This window comes from Meriones unguiculatus, chromosome 21 (assembly GCF_030254825.1).
Source record: "Meriones unguiculatus strain TT.TT164.6M chromosome 21, Bangor_MerUng_6.1, whole genome shotgun sequence".
NCBI classification, from domain to species: Eukaryota; Metazoa; Chordata; class Mammalia; order Rodentia; family Muridae; genus Meriones; species Meriones unguiculatus.
Window position 1 is genome coordinate 43,585,411 of NC_083368.1, and position 20,262 is coordinate 43,605,672.

At 36.7% G+C, this 20,262-nt stretch overlaps 1 protein-coding gene across 2 annotated transcripts in view; it reads right to left on the reverse strand.

Annotated features, from left to right (window-relative positions):
• The window catches only part of Ppp1r3a (protein phosphatase 1 regulatory subunit 3A), a 42,492-nt gene extending 26,798 nt beyond the window's left edge, over positions 1-15,694 (reverse strand). For both annotated transcript variants that reach the window (XM_060374164.1, XM_060374163.1), the window contains exon 1: positions 14,907-15,694. In XM_060374164.1, coding sequence (XP_060230147.1) covers positions 14,907-15,694 — 788 coding nt within the window. The remainder of the gene's footprint in view (positions 1-14,906) is intronic.
• Between the last annotated feature and the right edge of the window lie 4,568 nt (positions 15,695-20,262).

Consider the following 20,262-nt stretch of genomic DNA (forward strand, 5'->3'; position numbering starts at 1 on the left):
TATTTGGTTTTATTTTCCCAATAATGAGTGAAGAGACTACAATATTACCTTTGCTATCTTTCAGATTCATATTTTGATAGTTAGCTTGATTTCTATGCACATTATAGTGATTTGTGAAAAGCAGTTTTTTCTCACAAAGCCAGTTTACACAAACTTGTCTACCGTGTAAAGAAATCATAGCCTATGTTCAAGACAAAGATTTTGAAAATAAATAATGATATATAGTGACTTAGAGCTTTTAAAAGAAAACTCAGCTGTGGAATCTCTTCTTGGATCACACTAACTGTAACAACTCTATCTTCATTCAAACAGAATTAGTAAGGGAGGGGACATTCAGTAAAAACCAAAGATTTAATAGGATTTGAAGCAAGTTTAGTCTCAAAGACAAGGAATCAATTCATGCTCGCATCCCTGTCTTCCCTGTTCCCTTTCCAAACTGTTAGGCCGGGATCATCCCTGTGGGAAATAAGCACAAACATCCACAGAAAACATTGAGATCCTTAAAACTCTTCAGTGAGGCCCCTCTCTTGCCTTCATTGTCAATTAAGACTCACAGTGGCCACAGTGACCTATGCCAGCAGAGGGCTTCCTTAGGGCAGGGAAGCCTTTTCACTTTCACTGTTGCATCCGTCTTCTAAAGTCTTGTATTTTTTTTGTTTGTTTGTTTACTGTCTATATTACTTTCTTGTCCATTAAAATGTGAGCAAGGTGGGATAAAGTTGCTGTCTCTGCAGTAATTTATCTAGAAGACAGTACTTGAAAAAAAATGTGTTCAGAAAATAGTTTTTATATTAGTGAAGATCCTCCAATTACTTTCTTCTGTTAATTAATGTCTATTAAAACTTCCTATCAGTGCACTAAAAGAGCATAGCCCATGCTTTGTTACTGGTATTTGAATTCCTTTTTTGTGTATGATAACCAAGACCCCAGACTTCTTAGTCTTCAAGTTATAAAGGCAGCTATTGTACTAATTTCCAACCATCCACCGAAAAGATAGGTAGAGATGCCAAGAGTAATATGAGCATATGTTGCACCCATGCTTTTGTGTGTGTTTTTCAATTTTGACTACTATAATTTCTTCTTTTTTGGGTGATCTGACTGGCTAACTAAAACCTACAATTTGCCTTTTTTGCTATTAAATCCATGAATGATTTCTACACTATACAAAAGACCATCCACTTTATTACTGTAATGATTATTTCTCTGTCTTCTTATGAATTTCACTAGCTGTCTCGTTCCATGTGGCCATCCTCTGTTGTATTCAGACATGTTCATTTAACAAACATGATTTAATGATGTATAAAATACATATAAAACTATGGGTAAACCAAGGACTCTATGAACTCTTTCTGAATGATTGCTTACATTCTATAATATAAGGATTATAAGGAAATAGATCTAAGGAATTAGAGACTCTAGATACAAACTCAGCTTCTCATCTTTGTTGGGGCTTAGGCTGGTGCTGTGTATTCAAATGCTGATTTCAATGCTGTGAGATCTGGTTATTGTCCTGCCATGAATATTGTTTTAATGTTGAACTATCTGCTGTACCCATGTGATAAGAAGGGATGTTCCCCAATGATCACTGATTTGTTGATTGTGGGCCTATACTTGGGCAGGGTAGAAAGAGGTAGGTGTGGTCAAGGTTAAAGGGTCATGTTGTGAGAAGGATCACCTGAGAGAGAAATGGGAAGAGGAGGAAGAAGGAAGCAGAGAGCTACCATGACATAGGTGGCATGGAGGGAGGAAATGGCCCCGATCACGAATAAGCAAGTATTTATGGAATTATGGATGGGAGATAGTCTGGGATGGGGCTGGGAAGTAAAGACAGTTTAGAGGGTTAATATTTGCTTTGTCCAAGGTGGTAGATTCTAAAATCTATCAGGTGTCTGTGTCTTTTATTGATTGTGATAGCAGGTTAGACATACTGCAGTGACAGTTATAAGTTAATAGTAAACATTATGAGACCCTACCATTAATCTAACAGCAATAGGTACTATATATTTCCAGAGTAGAACTGTTTCTCAATGCAAAGTGAAGTTGGATGCTTACCACAATGCATGAATGAGATATAGAGGAGGAAAAATATATATTGTCTTCATTTCTACAAAAAGAATAGTCAAAACTGATGAAGAATAAGACAATTTACCAATGTAGCAAGAGTAACTAAAAACTGAACTCCACTGAATATAGTTTTCATGGTACAATCTTATGGCTTTTGTCTCTGACAAGTTCTAATAAATGTAAGTGATCTTTGTGTACAAAATTAAACAAATAAAACTAAGTTTGTTCAAAATGATCAAGAATATGCAAGGAGTGCTACAGGAATTAAGGATAGATACAAAGGGGCCTATAGTCTTTCTAATCATGCAAACATTTTTTGAAAAGAATTACAAAATAGTAAGTTTTTCAGATATTATGTGTCATAGAAAAGTACAACTTATCACGCTATGTTTGTAAATCAGCTAACCATTAGGAAAAGCCCACTCCGACTTCACTAATTCTGTAGAAACAACTTTACACTTGTCTGTTGAATGTTAAGAGAAAAATAACAGGACTCATGTCATAGAATCTCAGGTTTGAGCTTATCTCATTGACACTTATAGTCTGACAAAGCAAAATCTATTTATGAATGCCATACATTATCTATTTCAGTAGTGTATTTTTACTTTCGATAAAAACCTCAGGGGTTTAATAAAAGTTATTTAAGTTATTGGATATATGCTAATATAAGAATTAACTGATATTGTTATAGATAAGAGAGATTTCTACTTTTGCATGAAATATATAATGATTTAGAATGCATTATATAAATTTTAGACATGTATGTGTGTGTTTTTAATTTTTACTATCATAGAATTTTTAGATATATAAAGTTTTAAAAACATTAATCTGGAAAAATAGTATGAAGAATACCATGGCAGCTCAGTGTCCAAGTGAGTGCCTTAGTAAGGGGAACAAATTCTATCTTTGACATGAACTCAGTGGCTAGCTCTTTGATCACCCCACTCTGAATGGGAGGCAGCCTTACCAGGACACAGAAGAAGACAATGCAGCCAGTCCTGATGAGACCTGATAGGCTAGGGTCAGATGGAAGGGGAGGAGGACCCCCCTATCAGTGGACTTGAAGGGGGCAGGGAAGAAAAGAGGGAGGGAAGGTGGGGTTGGAAGGAAATGAGGGAAGGGTCTTCAGCTAGGGTACAAAGTGAATAAATTGAAATTAATAAAAATAAATAAATAAATTTTTAAAAAGGAGAAAAAAAACAAATGGAATCATGTTAATATTTTCATTAAAATTGTAAATGTATCTTATATAAGCAACATAAGCAATTAATAGCACACTAGAAAATTGTCACTGTGTAAATTTACTTTTCTTAGATTATTTTTTAAGATAGATACTGTGTGTGTGTCTGTGTGTGTGTGTGTGTGTATGTGTGTGGTGACATGCATTTGGGGATATACATGTGGATATGAGAGGGCAAAATGTGGAGTTATTTCTCTCATTCCATCTCCATAAGGTTGAGAGGATTCAGCTCAAATCCAAATGTCTTTAGCCATCTTGCTGGGCCTGTGTAAAGACTTTAAAAATAAAAGCTTTTTTTTTTTCCTTTTTTAATAACTTTTGGCTAGACCTTTTGGCAGTAGTTTTAAGACATATACACATACAAAAGTGAGAAAGTTTTATATTCATAATAATTCTATAAGCCTGATGCCATGTAAGCTTAGAAATTTTTGTTTCTATAGTGAATGTCATTTAAGAGATCTATCAGATGACTCTTCATAAGAATTACAACTGAAAATTGGCAGGCGTTGCCTTACTTTAGGTTGTTTCTGATTTTTATGTTTTATTGGTTTCATGTAAAGAAAGACCAAGATTCTTAGTAAGTTCAAGACCACGTCGACATTTGGAGAGCACTAACATGCACTCAGAGTGGGGAAAGAAAGAAGGAAGCCCTCTCTTATCAGGCATACAATATCTGTCTTGTTCCTTTAATGTTCAGTCTTGGGCTGTTCGGCTTCTCTTTCACTTTTTTTGTCATGAAAAGAAGGAAGCCATAGGCTGATCAGTATCTAGTCAGTATCTAGTAAGAGAATTAAGACTAGCTGATACTACTGAAAAGTAAAATCATGGTAACTCAGTGAAATTATGCTACTAAAGGCATGGTAAGAAAAAAAGGACTATTTTAAGGTAATTTTTTCCTCACTTTGATAATTTATTTATAATTTAATAGCCTAAAATAACTTTATATTCATGTAGACTGTATATAATATAGTAGATGGTCAAAATAACAAAGTAATTTTTTTTAAATCAAAGTTAATTAATGGATCGCATTGGTTGTATAGTGGTGAGCATAGCTGCCTTCCAAAGTTAATTATATTATTTAATGTTGAAATATGAGAAAGGTATGACAGAATAGAAGTTGTTATTAACAAAGTAAATTTTTATTTTGTTTTTAATCAACTTAAATAAGCATTTAGTTATTACAGAATGAAATTCATATTTTGTGTTTCTTGTGCTATATAAATATATTGCTCATGATTTTTCTTACTTTTAAACAATAAAAAATATTACCAACACAACCATAAACTGTAATAGGAGTACACAGTTAACTAAAGTGTTCCAGAGATGCATAAGTTTTGATGATGATTTTTTTTTTTATTATCATGGAAGACTTGATGACAGTGATTTTAAATAAAATTTAGAATAAAGAAAAGAGATATATCGATGGGGGTTATCATTTAGGTTATCAGGAGGGTGTGACAAGTGACAAGTGAGGCCACTAATTAGCCACTTAAGATATCCAAATACAGATGTACAATAGGCATCTACATTTGAAACATCATGAAATTAAGAAAAGTCTTCAACATGAAAACTCTAATAAGCATAATTCATTGTTCAGTTGTTCAGAAGGTACTCTTAGATTTTTCCCAGCATCTAGATTATCAGTGAGAAAACAAGTTGCTTTTAAGAGATATTTTTTTCAGGGTTTTGGATGTGAATCCCTGTCCAAGGCATTCTCAGAAATAGTAATTTGGATTTGCATGCCACTCCTTTTTTTAAAATAATGTGTAACCCAGTTGTGAAGAAGGACACAGATACAAGGTTTTCAATAGTGTAAGCAGAGACACATGAGCAAGCACCAGATGAACAAGGCAGGCACTAAATGCTAACTGTAAGGAAGGGAGAAACCTGAAAAATGTTAATATCATGAAAGTCCTTGAATAGGAAAGAGAAATTGATCAGATCCTTCCCTAGAGTGGGGAGTTGTAAGACATAAAGAAAACAAAACAGGTTTAAGTTAAGCCGAGAAGAGAAACAGTAAAGAAAGGTGAAAGAGCTCGAGGTTTCATATTGGCAGATGTGCTTCCCAGAGAACTGGGATGTCCTAACAGGGGTCGTTGATTTCATAATGCACAAACAGGGCATCACTGATCTCTAACATTCCTATCGCCACAAGAGTCTGAGCATAGTCAGTGCTTTGTATTCATAAATTCTGGGGAACTTTCTGAATATATATATATATATTTCAGAACACTAATGGTCCATTACATAATTGAGATTTAATATTCTAGTGGTCAACATGGAATGAACATAGCAGTTCAGTAATTAGAGCTGGCAGCCCCACCCCCAGGTTTGTGAAGGATTATATTGTAAAACCTGAGTTGCAGTTCCTTCATCTATATCTATAATAATCTGCTTTCAGGTTTAAAAGAATGTATTTTTGGAATTTAACTATGTTAGTCTAAATATTTGTTTCCACACCTTTGCTGACTTATGGCCAACAAAATGTAGCCTTGTGATATTTTTTTCCAGTTATCCTGAGTAAAGTTGTAAATGATGACCTTTGAAAATATTTAATGAAGTCTTGGGAATGAAGATTTTTATAATTTTATACATACAAATAAAATAATACATTAAAATGTATGATTTGTAAATGATAATATACATGAGAAATTTTGAGAAGTAAAATCATTTGCATAGACACTGCCTAAATTGCCCTGTTGTCAACCTTCCAGACTCAGCTTGCAAGGAGGACTGTCTGGCAGGAACTTTCGCAATCAGATGCAGAAATAATAAACTGAGCAGGTTCATCCTAATGTTTATTTATTTCCAAAAATAAGTGGTATCAAATATCTTATGCCCAATACAAAGCTTTTGTTTAAGGAAAACTATTTTAGTTCGTACCCTGTGAACATTAACTCCATAGGGAAATCTTATTAGAGTAGAAAAATGCATGGAAAGTCATGAGAAGTGAAAAATTAAGCCTTATAATGTGGACAAGCCAAAAGTAACACCAAGATTCTTGTGGAAATATATTTATAAAACATGCAAACAGATACCTTGACTTTTTTGCATTATTATGATTGTCTACAACTTAACCTGGTTTAGAAAGGTCAGCCATGAGAAGGATGATGTGAGACAGAAGCATGAAAATCTAGTCAAATTGCTAGCAATTTGAGGAGAGCATAATGTATGTTTACACACACATACAGTAAGGAGTCAGGAAATTTTACATATATTTTCAAATGATTTTTGCTCGGAGATATAGTGTTCACTTATTCACACAAGGGCATATTGAAGCTACTTTAAATTTCATCTGCTCCCCAGAACTTAGAAGTTTTTCAATTTATTCAAAACAACTTTAGTATATTACGTCTATAACTACGTTCTTGCATGAAATTTTAAAGTGGAGTATTTATAAACTAGCATAATTATTATTCCAAACTATTCCTTTGATTCCAAACTATTATTTGATTTTTGAAATAGGTTTTACGTTATTCTGCGACCAGCTGTTTTTGTGTCGACCGAAAACTAGACAAAGTGATCGTCTGAAGCCTCTTTGAGCTACAGTGGACATGCTCTCATAACAGTGCCACTGACTAGTAAGTCAGTGATGGACTGCAGGACTGAGAGACCTTTTTAGCCGCTGACCCACTCAGTGCCATCCAGCCTTTGGATCTGGTAATGCAATACTCATAATAGTGGGCCTTAACCAGATGAAGGGTTAATGGATTCTTTTCTTGGACACTGAACTGAACCACTGCAAAGTAGTTTAAAAGTTTATTAGCTCAAATCTCGAGGAAAACAGCTAAAGTTATTGGGGGACATTTAATATAAAAAACAGAAACCGATTATAAAAACTGTATCTGCTAAAATTTAAGGTCTAATCATAGAGATTTCAATATTTAATTCAACTGAAAGCCAAAATAACTGAATGACTAAAAATGACATGTCGTGAATAGACATATTATAATCGCAGAACTTTCTTATCAAACATATTACTGAAGAACACAATACTCCTAGAAAATATCTAAGATGAAACTATGGAGAGTTGGCAGTTTTCAGAATTATTCTGCCTGAAAGTAAAGGGTGGAATTAGATGAATTCTCCTACAATCTGACTCAATAAAAATCACTCAGAAATCGTGTTGTACAGGTGGAGACGCTGTTTAGTGTTGGAGCATAACTCAAGCAGGCACAGTTCCCTCAGTCTGAAGCCCCAGTGCTGACAAAACAAAAGGAAAAAAAAGAAAAATGATGAAATCATTTAGTCATGTGCTGTATTGATATTAGAAAAGATGATCAGAACTTTAAACAGAGTAATTATATGCTCTTGCTAAAAAATCACAGCACTTTTTTCTGCTGTGTGCCTGGACAATGATTTTTCTGCTGGTTCCTTTAAGGATTTAAGTTGTGTCAATATTTTATGGAACTATAAATCTTGATCTATGAAAGCAGATTTCAGTAATATGCCTTGTCAGTTTCACTTCATCACCTGAGCAAGGTTAAAGACATTTACTGAAATCTTCAAGAATGGGAGCTTGTTGTTTCTATCCTATACTACAGTTAATAAGTAAGTTTTCATCTTGGCTGAGTTATGTAAAATAAGCCAGAATTCCATCTGCAGTGTTGGTGCTCTGCACTGTCAGAAGTCAAGCAGCTCTTTCCCTAGTCTACAAGACTTACTAGTATCAGTTTGAGAGTAAACTATTGTGATCTTAATTACTGTTATCTACTTCAAAATCAAGTCAAGCTCAGCATTTGCTCGGCATGCGAAAGCAGGACAACCTCTTCTTACAATATTAGAATTCTCTGTGTACATGCAATCTGACTAGGACTCAGAGCAAGCACTGAACAAGCAGAGGAACATGAAGGAAGAAAATATCAAACATTCCGAAGATAGATTTATTTACAGACACATTTGGTCTCTATAAACAAATAGTACAAAATAGTAAACCAAGTAATTCATGTTTTGGCATAATTTTCATTTGGTCTTTAAACACAAAGATGTTTGATTGACCTTTCAAAAGAAATCATGGAGGAACATGTTAGTTAAGGCATCAGAAGAGAACCTGAACAGATTTAAACTGTGTCTGAGGAAACTTTTGTACTTTGCTGACGGGATATAGAGGGTTACTTAAAACACAGGTGAAAAAGATACAAAGATACATAATATGTTTTCTCTGAATAAAGGAATTATATAAACTTCAAATTCAATCCTCTAGTCATAAGTATAAATGGATCACACGGTGATGTCTGCATAACTAGAGTTGTTTGTTCCAAAAAGAATCTTTTAAAATCACACTAGAACTCATTTTAAAAATTACCTAGACTCCAATTTCAAACAAAGGCTTATATTCCTATAATATATTATATATACGCATATATATAATTATATAATTACTATACACATACATATACATACATACATATACACCTAGTGGCCGAGATTTGAAAGTCCTTTTCCACAGAAGCGCAATCTTGTGGTTTCCTGGTTAGTGTCAAGAGCTTGTTGAATGTGACTAATTCAGAAACTATTTATATTACCTTGGATGGTGGCAAAAGGAATGATAATGAGAGGGAAAGCATTTCACCATTAACCCTAGACACAGCATTGGCCAAATTTAAGATGACAAACCATGGAATTCATCACTACTGCTGCTGAGATTACGTTTTTGGAATATCTCAGAACGTTAGCAACTTGGTCTGGTGTGTATGTGTCAGTTAATATCTTTCTTACTGCAGCTTTGCCAAGTAGTAACTATTATCCCAATTTTACATCTTAATAAAATGGAGGCAAGATAGTTTCTCCACAGTAAAACAGTAACTACTTAGAGACAGAGCCACAATTTGCTTTCTATTATCTTTCACTGTTTTTAGAACACAAGGCTACTCCAGACCCAACCTTTGCCACAATTATCAATGCAAATTTGCATTGTATCCACCCAACAACACTTTGAATTCTAATATTTGCATTAAATTCAAACATCCTTGTGTAACTTTTTGCAGTGAGTACATGGCAACCCTTATGAAACGTGAATGTGTACTTAAGGGAAGAGAAGACAGATGTGTGTGTGTGTGTGTGTGAGAGAGAGAGAGAGAGAGAGAGAGAGAGAGAGAGAGAGAGAGAGAGATTCTACATATACATTTCAGCCAATACCATTACAGCATGGTGTCAAAATACAGCATATCTTTGAGGTCCGGCCAGACACTGGATTGTCAAACCCACTTGTAATTTCCTCTATGCCATCATATTGTGGTGGGTAGAAGCGGTCTGGTTCATAATTCTCCTGTCCTCTCTAACCTTCCAGGTTGAAGATGGGCTTCAGTGGAGAAGATGGACTCAGAGGGGATTCGGCACAGATAACCTGATTTACGGCATCCACTGTGATCCCTTGACTCCCACTCTTCCTTCCCCCTCATCCACTAGCTAGCTATGCTTTCAAGGGGACAGACTTCCACAACACTAGGAAGCCATGGAGCCTTGGTGGGTCTCCGAGAACAGCCAACAGGTTGGCTTCTCACTGTCAAGCAGCTGCAGCTCTCGGCACCCTCTTGAGGGGCCTGTGCAGCTGTGTTTTATGTTTCCATGTGGCCTTGCCAGAGGTCCCTCCCCTTAAACAGGCCCAGCTTCCACAATTAGTGTGTATTCAAAATGAGCATGGTATGGAACACATTAGGTCCCAGAGGCCTCGTGGAGCTATTTACACTGCTTTGGACTATTTCCAGGATCGCAGACTATGCTATGCGGGATGTGTAAATTAAGGAAGTCTCACAGTCCAATGGCTGTGACTGGAACGTACGCCATGGCTTTAGCTCATACCCATTTTCTAGTGCTTTTCTTGGCCTCATTTTCATGATTTTATTGTTCTGAAAGATAAACGTTCTGTATTCTTAAAACCACACTTTAGAAAGAATTTCTCTTTCCTTTTCCTTCATGTGCCTGCTTCTATTCCTCAAGTATGAAGAAAAGTGAGGACTAATCAATCTTTTCTTGGGGCTTTTATTTGCATTCACCTGGCCAAGTCATAAATACCATTCAACACCCATACATACTGCTTCTCTGGTTAGAATAATAAATTGATTTCACTTAATAAAATAAGAAGCCAGGTGATGTCATCTTGCGTATAGCGGAGAACACACATCAGGCAGGTGCTGTGGGAGAAAAACACGAAACTGGGAAGGCCAGTCCTCTAATCTTGCAGTCTAAAAAGCCCAAGTCACAGATATTTATTGTTTAATTGTTAATCTGTAGCTTCCACATACCCACAGCATATGAGATTTGTTTTGGTGTGTTTTTTTTTCTTTCTTTCTTTCTTTTCCCCTCTATTATACTCCTCTCCACCCTGTGAACCAATCCTTTCCTCCCAAGTTTCTCCACATCTTCAGAGGCCCAAGGTGTTTGTTTGTTTGTTTGTTTGTTTGTTTGCCTCATTTACCAGGTTGGTACTGATGCTTAATAACCTGGGGCCTGACACACTGGTCCTGATGTTACACAGTTGGATACTTTGGAGGTCTGGATAAGCCACCCTTCGAAGTCAGGAGAAACAATGCAAGTCCAAGGGTCAGGAAATCACTTATCTAATGAAGGCTTGTTACTGATGCTGACAATTCTCAGAGCTTTGGATGCTTAACTTGTATGTGTTCAAGTTCACCTGTATCTTTCAAGACGCAATAGCATTTCATTTTTATGCTGGCTGTCGTGATATTCCCATGAGACAGCAGGTGAGTAAACGGATCTCTTAAGAACAGTAAGACACCCACAGCCAAACAGCTATACATCACACATACATTTATTTTTTTGGCTCATATTGAAATGTGTGCTTGGTCAATGCCCAAAACAATGCCTCTTTTACTTTAAGAATGGTCTTTCGGGGATGGACAGATGGCTAATTTGGTTTTTGAAACTTGCTGCCAAACCTGATGCACCCACATGGAAGAAGAGGAGAACTGACTTCTACAAGCTGTCCTTGGACTTTCTCATGCGTGCCGGGACGTTGCAGCAAACCCCACCCCAAAATACTTCTGAAAAGAAAATAGAACTTCAATCTCTGTCTATTAAAAGGAGAAATCTCAGTACTTAGTATGTTCTCTTCCCATTATAAAATGCTCAAAATATGAAGCCAAACATATCTCAAGAAAATCAACACTATAAGTTTTCTTCCTGCTGAATAAAATCTTTTTTGAGACAAAGAAATGTTTTCCATGTGAATAACTAGGAGTTCTGAAATTAAAAGGCTGCAAAACAGGGCAGTGAGCCTTAGTATGGGTTTCACAGATTCTTAAGGCTGCAGTTAGTTTTGGCCTGTTTAAAACAGCTAACTGGAACTCCTAATAATTCACTAGTAAATTCCTCGGAACTGGAAACTACGCCAAAACTCTATGAAATGGAAGTGTCAGGAATATCCCGAATAGACTGTTGCTGTTCACAATTAGCCAGGGAGGAAATCACTCCTACTTGCTCAAGTCCACATGTCTGGTCCATGGGAGAGCTGGGCCTCCCACTCAGATATGTTTGATTTTTCAAGCTTTCAGTTCTGACTGAAAGCGTGATGTACCACATTCGATTTCTGAGGAAGGTGTATCCGTGGCCCACGTCAATGCCATTTCTCCCTGAAATCTCGGCTTAGTTTGCTTGCCGCAACACTCCCCGTTGCAGTCTCTGTGCTGACACCTAACAAACACCTCGCGATCCATGCCATTCACTGATCTTAGTAGTCGGGTCGCCGGCAGTCCCGTGCCTGTTAGTAACTATGATTCTCTTCCTCTCCAGATACTCAGATCAGGTACGAAATAGACACACCGCACCAAAGAAGACATTCACAAACTCCAACCTGAGAAAAATTTCCGCAGTGAAAACACCGAGCCTGCCTGAGTGATTAGCAAAACAGAAACTGTGCCTGCCTGAATGTGTGTGTGTGCGCATGTGTGTGTGCGCGCGTATGTGTGTGTGTGTGTGTGTGCAGTCTGCTCTGTACTTATTAGAAGGGGTTATTGACACTCTCAGGAAATACAATCTCAGGGACCCCGATAGCAAATTAACTTTGGTATTAAGAATAATTGAAGTTAGTTGTTACTCTGCTTGCTAGGTCAGCCTAATTTTCATTTTATCTCTGAGTTACTTGGCACACTATTTATTCTTAATCTACTTGTATGTAAGAAACACAAATTCATGCGTATGTTTTTGTTCAATTCTTATCTCATAAAATAAATGCCCTCCAAATCCAACAGCACAGGGAGTATAGAATTATTTGTAACAGACCTTTCAGATCGTACAACTATTTTGGATAAAGGAAGAATATTTTATAGCTATAATTTTTTTATCAAATATCTACTAGTTTATTTTAACCATGGGCACATTTTGTAAAATAATACTAATGAGGTAACTCTTTTTTTTTTCTTTTCAAATTCTTCCCAATAAAATTCAACTGCACTATTCATTTAGAAATTTGATAATGCTCTCTTGTGTGAGTTTTAGGAATATTTGAAAGCCCATTGCATATAAATTATATCATGGAAAAGCTGTATAAATATTCTATTATGGCACATGCTGTTCGAGGATCTGTCAGGATTTCCTTTATACACTCCATCTTGAGTGGTATATAAATCAGATGTAAAAATTCATGTTGGACTGAAACTCAGCACAGAAAGCCTCCTCCAGAGGCAAATGCTTTTTTTCGAAATGTGGTTTGAATTACGTTGGTAATTTTTAAGTTATAGAAGTACAGAAAACGTATTTGTGGTTTTGAAGGAAAGAAGTTTTTCCGTTTTCATAACTCATTAGGAAACTTTACAGGCCTTCAGACCATTTTGTGGTTTAGTTTTCTCAGTTTTTTTTTTTTTTCCTCTCCAAAGCAATACTGAAAGTTGAGCAGTGTCTGCTATGAACTGATTATTATTGCTCTGAATAGAAAGGAACACTCACTCACACACACACACACACACACACACACACACACACACAGTCATGCCATGGCTACAGTGTATGATTGGGCTAGGCTTATCTGCTGCCCATTGTCTACGGCCAGGTGCCAACGGGAATAACCTCCACCACACAGAGATCTCGTGGACCCATTTCAGCATGTGCTGCTTGAAGATGTGAAGCTCCTTGAAAACTCACAGAAAAACCTACTGAGGCAGAGCAGCTTCTTTGGACAAATGCATTTACCTTTCGTAATTTTTCTGTTTGCTCTAATATGTACAGCGCCTGGCTTGCTGAATGTTTAGAAAGTATGCAAAAAGTATTTAAAATACACAACTATTTTTTTGTGCAGAGGTTAGTTTGAATTTCATTCAGCTTTTTTTTTTCCTGTGTGGCTAATGTTACTGAGTATTATCACAAACATCTAAGTTTTTATTTTAGCATAGAGAGAAGTTATGATTATGTTATTTCTCCTTTAATAATATAAATATAATATAAAATATAAGAAAGTTTCATTTTGACTCAGAAACTTGACATAGCTCACACAGTATACTAAGCTTCTTTCAAATGACTTGAACACAAAATTAAAACTATTATTTCATATATTTGAATTACTTTACCCTATATTATTAGCTTAATTCACTAATCCACTACATCAAAAAAATCTGTCTGTTACTACTTACTGCTTTATACACTAAAACAAAGTAATTTTTTTAAGTTTCTATGTAGTTCTAGGATTCTATGTGGTTTTGTTTTTTACACAGTTCCCTCTTCGTCACATTAACATATTTCTGACAAACTTACTAAATTATTTGTTTGGGGGTGGTGTGGGTGACCGCTCGGAGAATCATCAAACATTTGACCGTAGTTAGGAGTAAGGCGAGGGAGTCCTTTCCTGATGCCCTGAGGAGCACACAGGGATCTCACTGCGCCTGAGTGTTTTCTCTTCTACTCTAGTGTCATGGAAATTAGCCAACTTTGTACTACAGAGTGAGCTGAGGGCTATTTCTCTCTTTCAACATTAACAGATAAGCAAGGTTGCTAATGAGGGGTCGTGTCCCAAAACTCTAATCTGTTTAGCTGAATATCCTTATTTCTATCTGGGTCATTTTTTTTTAATTCTGCTCCACTTCCTTTTACTAAATTATACTAATTTGCGTTCCTAGTGTTACAGTTGTTATAATTATAAAGCTTTATGTGTAATGTATGCATCACTCACAATTACCCTCCCGTCAGTTCATTATTAAGTTCAGTTCTCTTATGATTTAACCTAGAATAGATCACTCCAACTATCTCTATATAACTCAGCATTTAAAATCATCATCACAGCTTTTGAGGGAAAGTTTGCAAAAGGTACAAACTGAAATACAATTTTATGTTAACTAAATATGTTTCAAGGTGTAGTACTGACATTTAAGAAATACTACAAATAGACATGCTCTTAAAAAATAATTTCACCAATAAGACTCTAATTCAAGGTTTGAAATAAAGCAAATGGTCTACATGCCTCGCAATGCTGTATTGTTAACATGTTTTCCTTAATCACGAATACTAGAGTGCTATTCTCTAAACAACATGGGCCTGCTAAATCTGACACAATTATTTTTATGAGCAAGTAGCAGATTTGCAGGTTTAATTGTTATTGTAGCATCCAAATTAATCAAATTTTATAAACTTGCAAGTATGTAAAGCATGTCCTTACCTTGATTTTACTTTTAAGCAGCCTTTTATTTGCTTACTGGGAGCTTCCTCCAATGGCTTTGTAGGTTCTGGCTCTTTCTTTTTCTTTTGACAAACCAGTATATAATTTGTGCCATGATTATTAGACCAAAATGTACCAGCAGACGTTTCATAGCGTATACAAAACTCCACCTTACCGCCATCTTTTTCGTAAGGAGGAACCAATGAAATCTTAAAAGAGAACTGGTCGGTTTCACCATCACACGAATTAGGAACATATTCTGCTAAAATGTCATAATACGTCTGCCAGTCATCCAAAGACATGCGCACATACACTAACTTTTCAAAAGAAATGTTCAGAACTCGAATAATGCCCTTCACACTTGCCGACCCAGGAAGGTGTTCAGTGGACTCCAACACTGCTTTCTGGCCTTGAAGTTGCTCCATAAGCTCGTCTTTGGAAGAAGGCAAGTCAAACAGTGGAGATAGAACATATTCTTCTGGGGCGAAAATATCCCTATTTAAGTCAAAATCAGTTGAAAGACCTGGTAATTCCCAGCAATCGAACTCTTTAACAGAGACAAGACTCAGTCCAAGGCTGTCAGCAAAGGAGACTCTCCGAGAAGCTGAGGTTGGGGTGTCCAGATACGCATCTTCAGAGGATCCCGACCCTCTTCTGCTTGGCTGAGGGGAGAAGCCAGGCTTGAAGGTCGCCTTAACCTCTTCATCTTCACACACAGAATCAGACAGATTAGGAAGTTCTAAAAACTTATCTTTGCTAATCTGACCAGGTACTTGAGTGGGCTCCATTGGTCTCTCTGATACATCAAATAAGAGAAAACTGTACAGCTAGTAGGGGTGATATCTGAGATAGTGATGCTTAGAATAAGTGTAAGGTTTCAGTTGACACTGCAGAAAGCTCTATAAATAGGTCCAGTGGCTTGTAAACTATGCTAGCCTGCCTCCAAAGGCCTTTTACATGATAGTGTCCGTGCTACCCTGGCCAGCATGTTCCAGATTTAACTCTTGATGTTGAAAGTTGCATTCGTTTATGAGCTCGGTTCCAAAGAGACATCAAATATCGTTTTTTGTCTTTAAAATATTAAAACTAAGTATAAAGCATACTGCTTTAATTAGCTGATATAAAAAAATATAAAAGAAATAAAAAAAAAGCAGTGAAATAATGAATGTGTGCAGTGAGGAGAATCGGTCCAGGAAGTAGGTAAGTTTGGAGAGTGGACTGTATGAATGCTTGTAACTTAGAGAGGTCTACAGTTTGCTAAAAATCATAGCTAGCAATTTCTGAAGCATTAGTGTCAATTTTTGATGGTAAAGGGTCAAGTACAGGTGCTGAAGTTAAGTAAAAGAAAAACTCAAAAAAATGTAAATAATCATATGCCTGACCACAAAAATCTACCAGCAAGAAATTTATTCTATTATGATGGAAAAATGTGCACAGTAAATGTCGCCATCTAATCACCTGATAGTTTATATTTTAAAAAAAAACTAAATAATATTGAAAGGTTGGCATGAAGGAAATGAAAACATGTTATATACTAAAATAGAATCCTTGCAATAATTAAAAAAAATTAAACAGCTAAGTAGGAAAGCTTCAAAAGAAATTTTAGTAGGTTTAGTATTAATTGTGGAGACTGAAAATCCTTTGAAATGTTTAAAATGATGAGCATGGCCCTTTTAAAATATCTATAACTTGAACTCAATTACAATATAAAATATAAACTGAAAGAGGTGCCTATTTGTTTTTCAAAATCAAAAAGTACAATGTGACCCTTTCTTTCAAATGATAACTTCATAAATATTGTAACTTATTGTAAAACTTGACTCATATAAATTCTGTGACTGAGAATTTACTCTCCAAAGCTGGAAATGCATGGGACATATATCAAAAAGAAAGTGAAAATATTTAGGTTATTTCTCATTTAATAGCTAGGATAAGTATGGGCCATGTGAATCTTTTCAGAGTAGCAAATAGAGATAATTGCAAATCTGAAGGTTAGGGATAGCCCCTGTTAAAGATACATAAACTGCATCATTAGGTAGTCAAAAGAATTGTCAACAAACATTTCCATAAATGTAAAGCACCCACAGAGCATAAAAATAGTTGAATAAGGGAAGTCACCCAGTAATTTCTTTCTGAGTTAATTTAACCACTGACTTATAGAGATGAAGACCCTGGGTCCATATGCAGGTTCAGTGGCTTAATAATTCTACAACTTTCAGTAGGTTGTCAAAGTTTTCTAAGTGTGTTACAATGTAGAGTGGCCAATTAAATATGATCCGTAAAAACTGCCTAATAAAGGCAATCATTTTTGTTCCTTGTGAATCCATTGATGATAGTATAGTTATACCATTTGAGTCATATTAGGAAAATATGCATAAATTTGGTTTATTGACACATTTTTGAGTGACTATAATTTGCAAAATTACCTTTATAAAATACAAAATGGATACACATTTGAAAATGGTCTTGTTTACTTGATGTGAACTCTTCCCTTTTTTGCTGTTCCTCTTTAACAAATGGTACTCCACTGATCTGTGGGAGCCACCACCTTTCTTGTAGAGTTGACAGGCTTTACATAATTGGAGGCTCTGGCATGTCCCTTTAGTCCTAGCAGTTTGCTAACCCAGAGTGGCTTCGTCTTTCTAATCTTTTCTTACTTGTAAATTCTTCAGTGCTTTCTTTCTTTTTAAAAATCCTTCTGTTAGTCCTGTCTAAATTCTCGCTCCTCCCCCCCCCCCCCTTCTCTGCCCTTCTGGTAATGAGCTGCCCCTGGTTGAATGGAGGATCACAGGCCAAATGCCTGTGAAAAACAAATGCTTATGAAAAACAGAACAAAACCTACAATCTTCAGCCACGAGACTTGATATTTGAACCCAGTTAAAATTCAGAATCATTGGCTTCATTTTCATATAATAGAACAGTATCCCATTTTCTCCCATCCACGGTGCTCAATTTCAACATGTTATCCTGCTCCTCAGCTGCTCAGGTAAACTAATTTTAGCATAAGGAGAACATTTGCAAACTAAGCTTTACACTTTCATTCCCCTCCCCCTGTGTATTACTAAAACATTTCAAAGTACCTTTTTTTCCAAATAAATAAAAAAGATCATTCAGGAGCCCAGTAAATAGGGTGTAGGTGGCATGCTCCAATAAGATAATCCCAAGAGTCTATTTATACGGCTCTATTTATAAACGTCAAATAAGGATAAGACACATGGCTAGTGTAACAAACTCAGATCAGTTGCATAATAGCCCTTCCCATTTCTTAAGGAACGGAAAGGGGTATAAGCATAACAACTTAGAAACATAAAGTGCCATGAGGTGTTTCTTGGATAGAGCCTGTTCAAAGAATAAAGATAACTGAAATAATCTTTGTAGGAGCAGGACAGAGTCATAAATACATGGGAGTCAATATGTTCTTTGCTAAGGTAACACGGTTACCTCCAGTAACTTAGAAAGCATGGAGGCTAGTGCTTCATTCAGATTCTCTGTTTTCTTGGTGAGGAAGATAGCAGAAATGGAACATATGAAATATACCAGAAAACCTCCTGAACAGAATACCAACAGCTCAGATGCTAAGATCAACAATCAATAAATGGGACTTCATGAAACTGAAAAGCTTCTATAAGGCAAAGGACACTGTCGTTAGAACAAAATAACATTCTACAGACTGGGGAAAGGTCTTCACCTACCTCTGACAAAATCAAACACCAATAAACAACCTAACCCAATTTAAAACTGGGGCAAAAAAAACTAAACAAAGATTTCTCAACAGAGGAATCTCAAATGGCCGAGAAACACTTAAAGAAATGTTCAGTGTCCTTATTCATTAGGGAAATGCAAATCAAAATGACTCTGAGATTCCATCTCACAGCTGTCAGAGTGGCTAAGATCAAAATCTTATGTGACAGCTTATGCTGACTAGCATGTAGAGAAACACTGCTCCATTGCTGGCGTACAAACTTGTACGACCACTTTGGAAATCAATCTGGTGCTTTCTCAGAAAATTAGGAGAAGCTCTTCCCCAACACCCAGCTATAGCATTCCTGGGTATATACTATAAGGATGCTCCACCATACACCAAAGACACTTGTTCAACTATGTTCATAGCAGCTTTATTCATAATAACCAGAATCTGGAAACAACCTAGATGTCTCTCATCCAAAGAATAGATTTAAAAAAATTGTGGTACATTCACACAATGGAATATTACTCATCTATTAAAAACAAAGAAATCATGAAATTGGCTGGCAAACGGGTAGCACTAGAAAATATCACTCTGAGTGAGGTAACGCATTCCCAGGAAGACACACATGGTATGTACTCACTTATAAGTGGATATTAGCCATATAGTATAGGAGAAACATACTACAAGGCATAGACCCAAAAAAGACAAGTAACAAGGAAGCTCCAAGGGAGGATGTATAAATCTCACACAGAAGGGAAAGTTAGAATAGGCAGAGAGAGTAGTCAAATAGAGAGAACAAGGAAAGAGAGGGGCGCAGAGAAATATGAGGTAGAGATCAGGCCTGGGGAGAGTGGGAGCAGGGGGACAGAAGGTCTGTAGAGAAAAGAGAAACTGAGGGTGGGGACATCTCTATGACAAGCTGGAGATGTAGGTCAGGGTAGGCTCCTGGAAATATATGAGAGGGGCTCAAGCACATACTCCTGGTAGCAGAGGCCATAGAGACAGATAAATGATGCCCTCTAACCAGACAAGTCACTTAGTAGAGGGAAGGGAACACGAACTCACCCACAAAAACAACCCAAATTTTACCCTGCCTACAAGATGTGCAGAAATAAAGACAGAGCAGAGATTGAGGGAATGCCCAACCAATGCCTGACCCACCCTATGAGAGAGTGCCAACCCAACACTGTGAATGGTACTCTCCTAAGCCTTCAGACAGGAGCCTATCAGAGTTGTCCTCTGTGAGGCACTACCCAACAATGCACCAAAACAGATCGCTGAGACTCACAGCCAAACATAGGCATTACCTAGGGAGTCTTATGCAAAAATGGAAGAAAAAGAAAAACACCTGGAAATGACAGGTGATCCACAAGAAGACCAACAGAGCCAACTAACCAGGGCACAAAGGGGCTTGCTGAGGTGAAGCATCAACCTAGGACCATGCAGAAACTGGACCTACGCCTCCTACAAAGATTTAGCAGATGGACAGCTTGGGCTTCACTGGGTCCTCAAGTCAGGAAAGCAGGGACTGCATCTGACAATGACTTTCCTGCCATCTTTTTGATTACTTCCCCCTGGCAGAACTGCCTTTCCAGGCCACAAGGGAAAAGGACATGCCCAGTCATGATGCAACTTTATAAGCTGTGGTGGACAGGAAGGGGCAGAGGC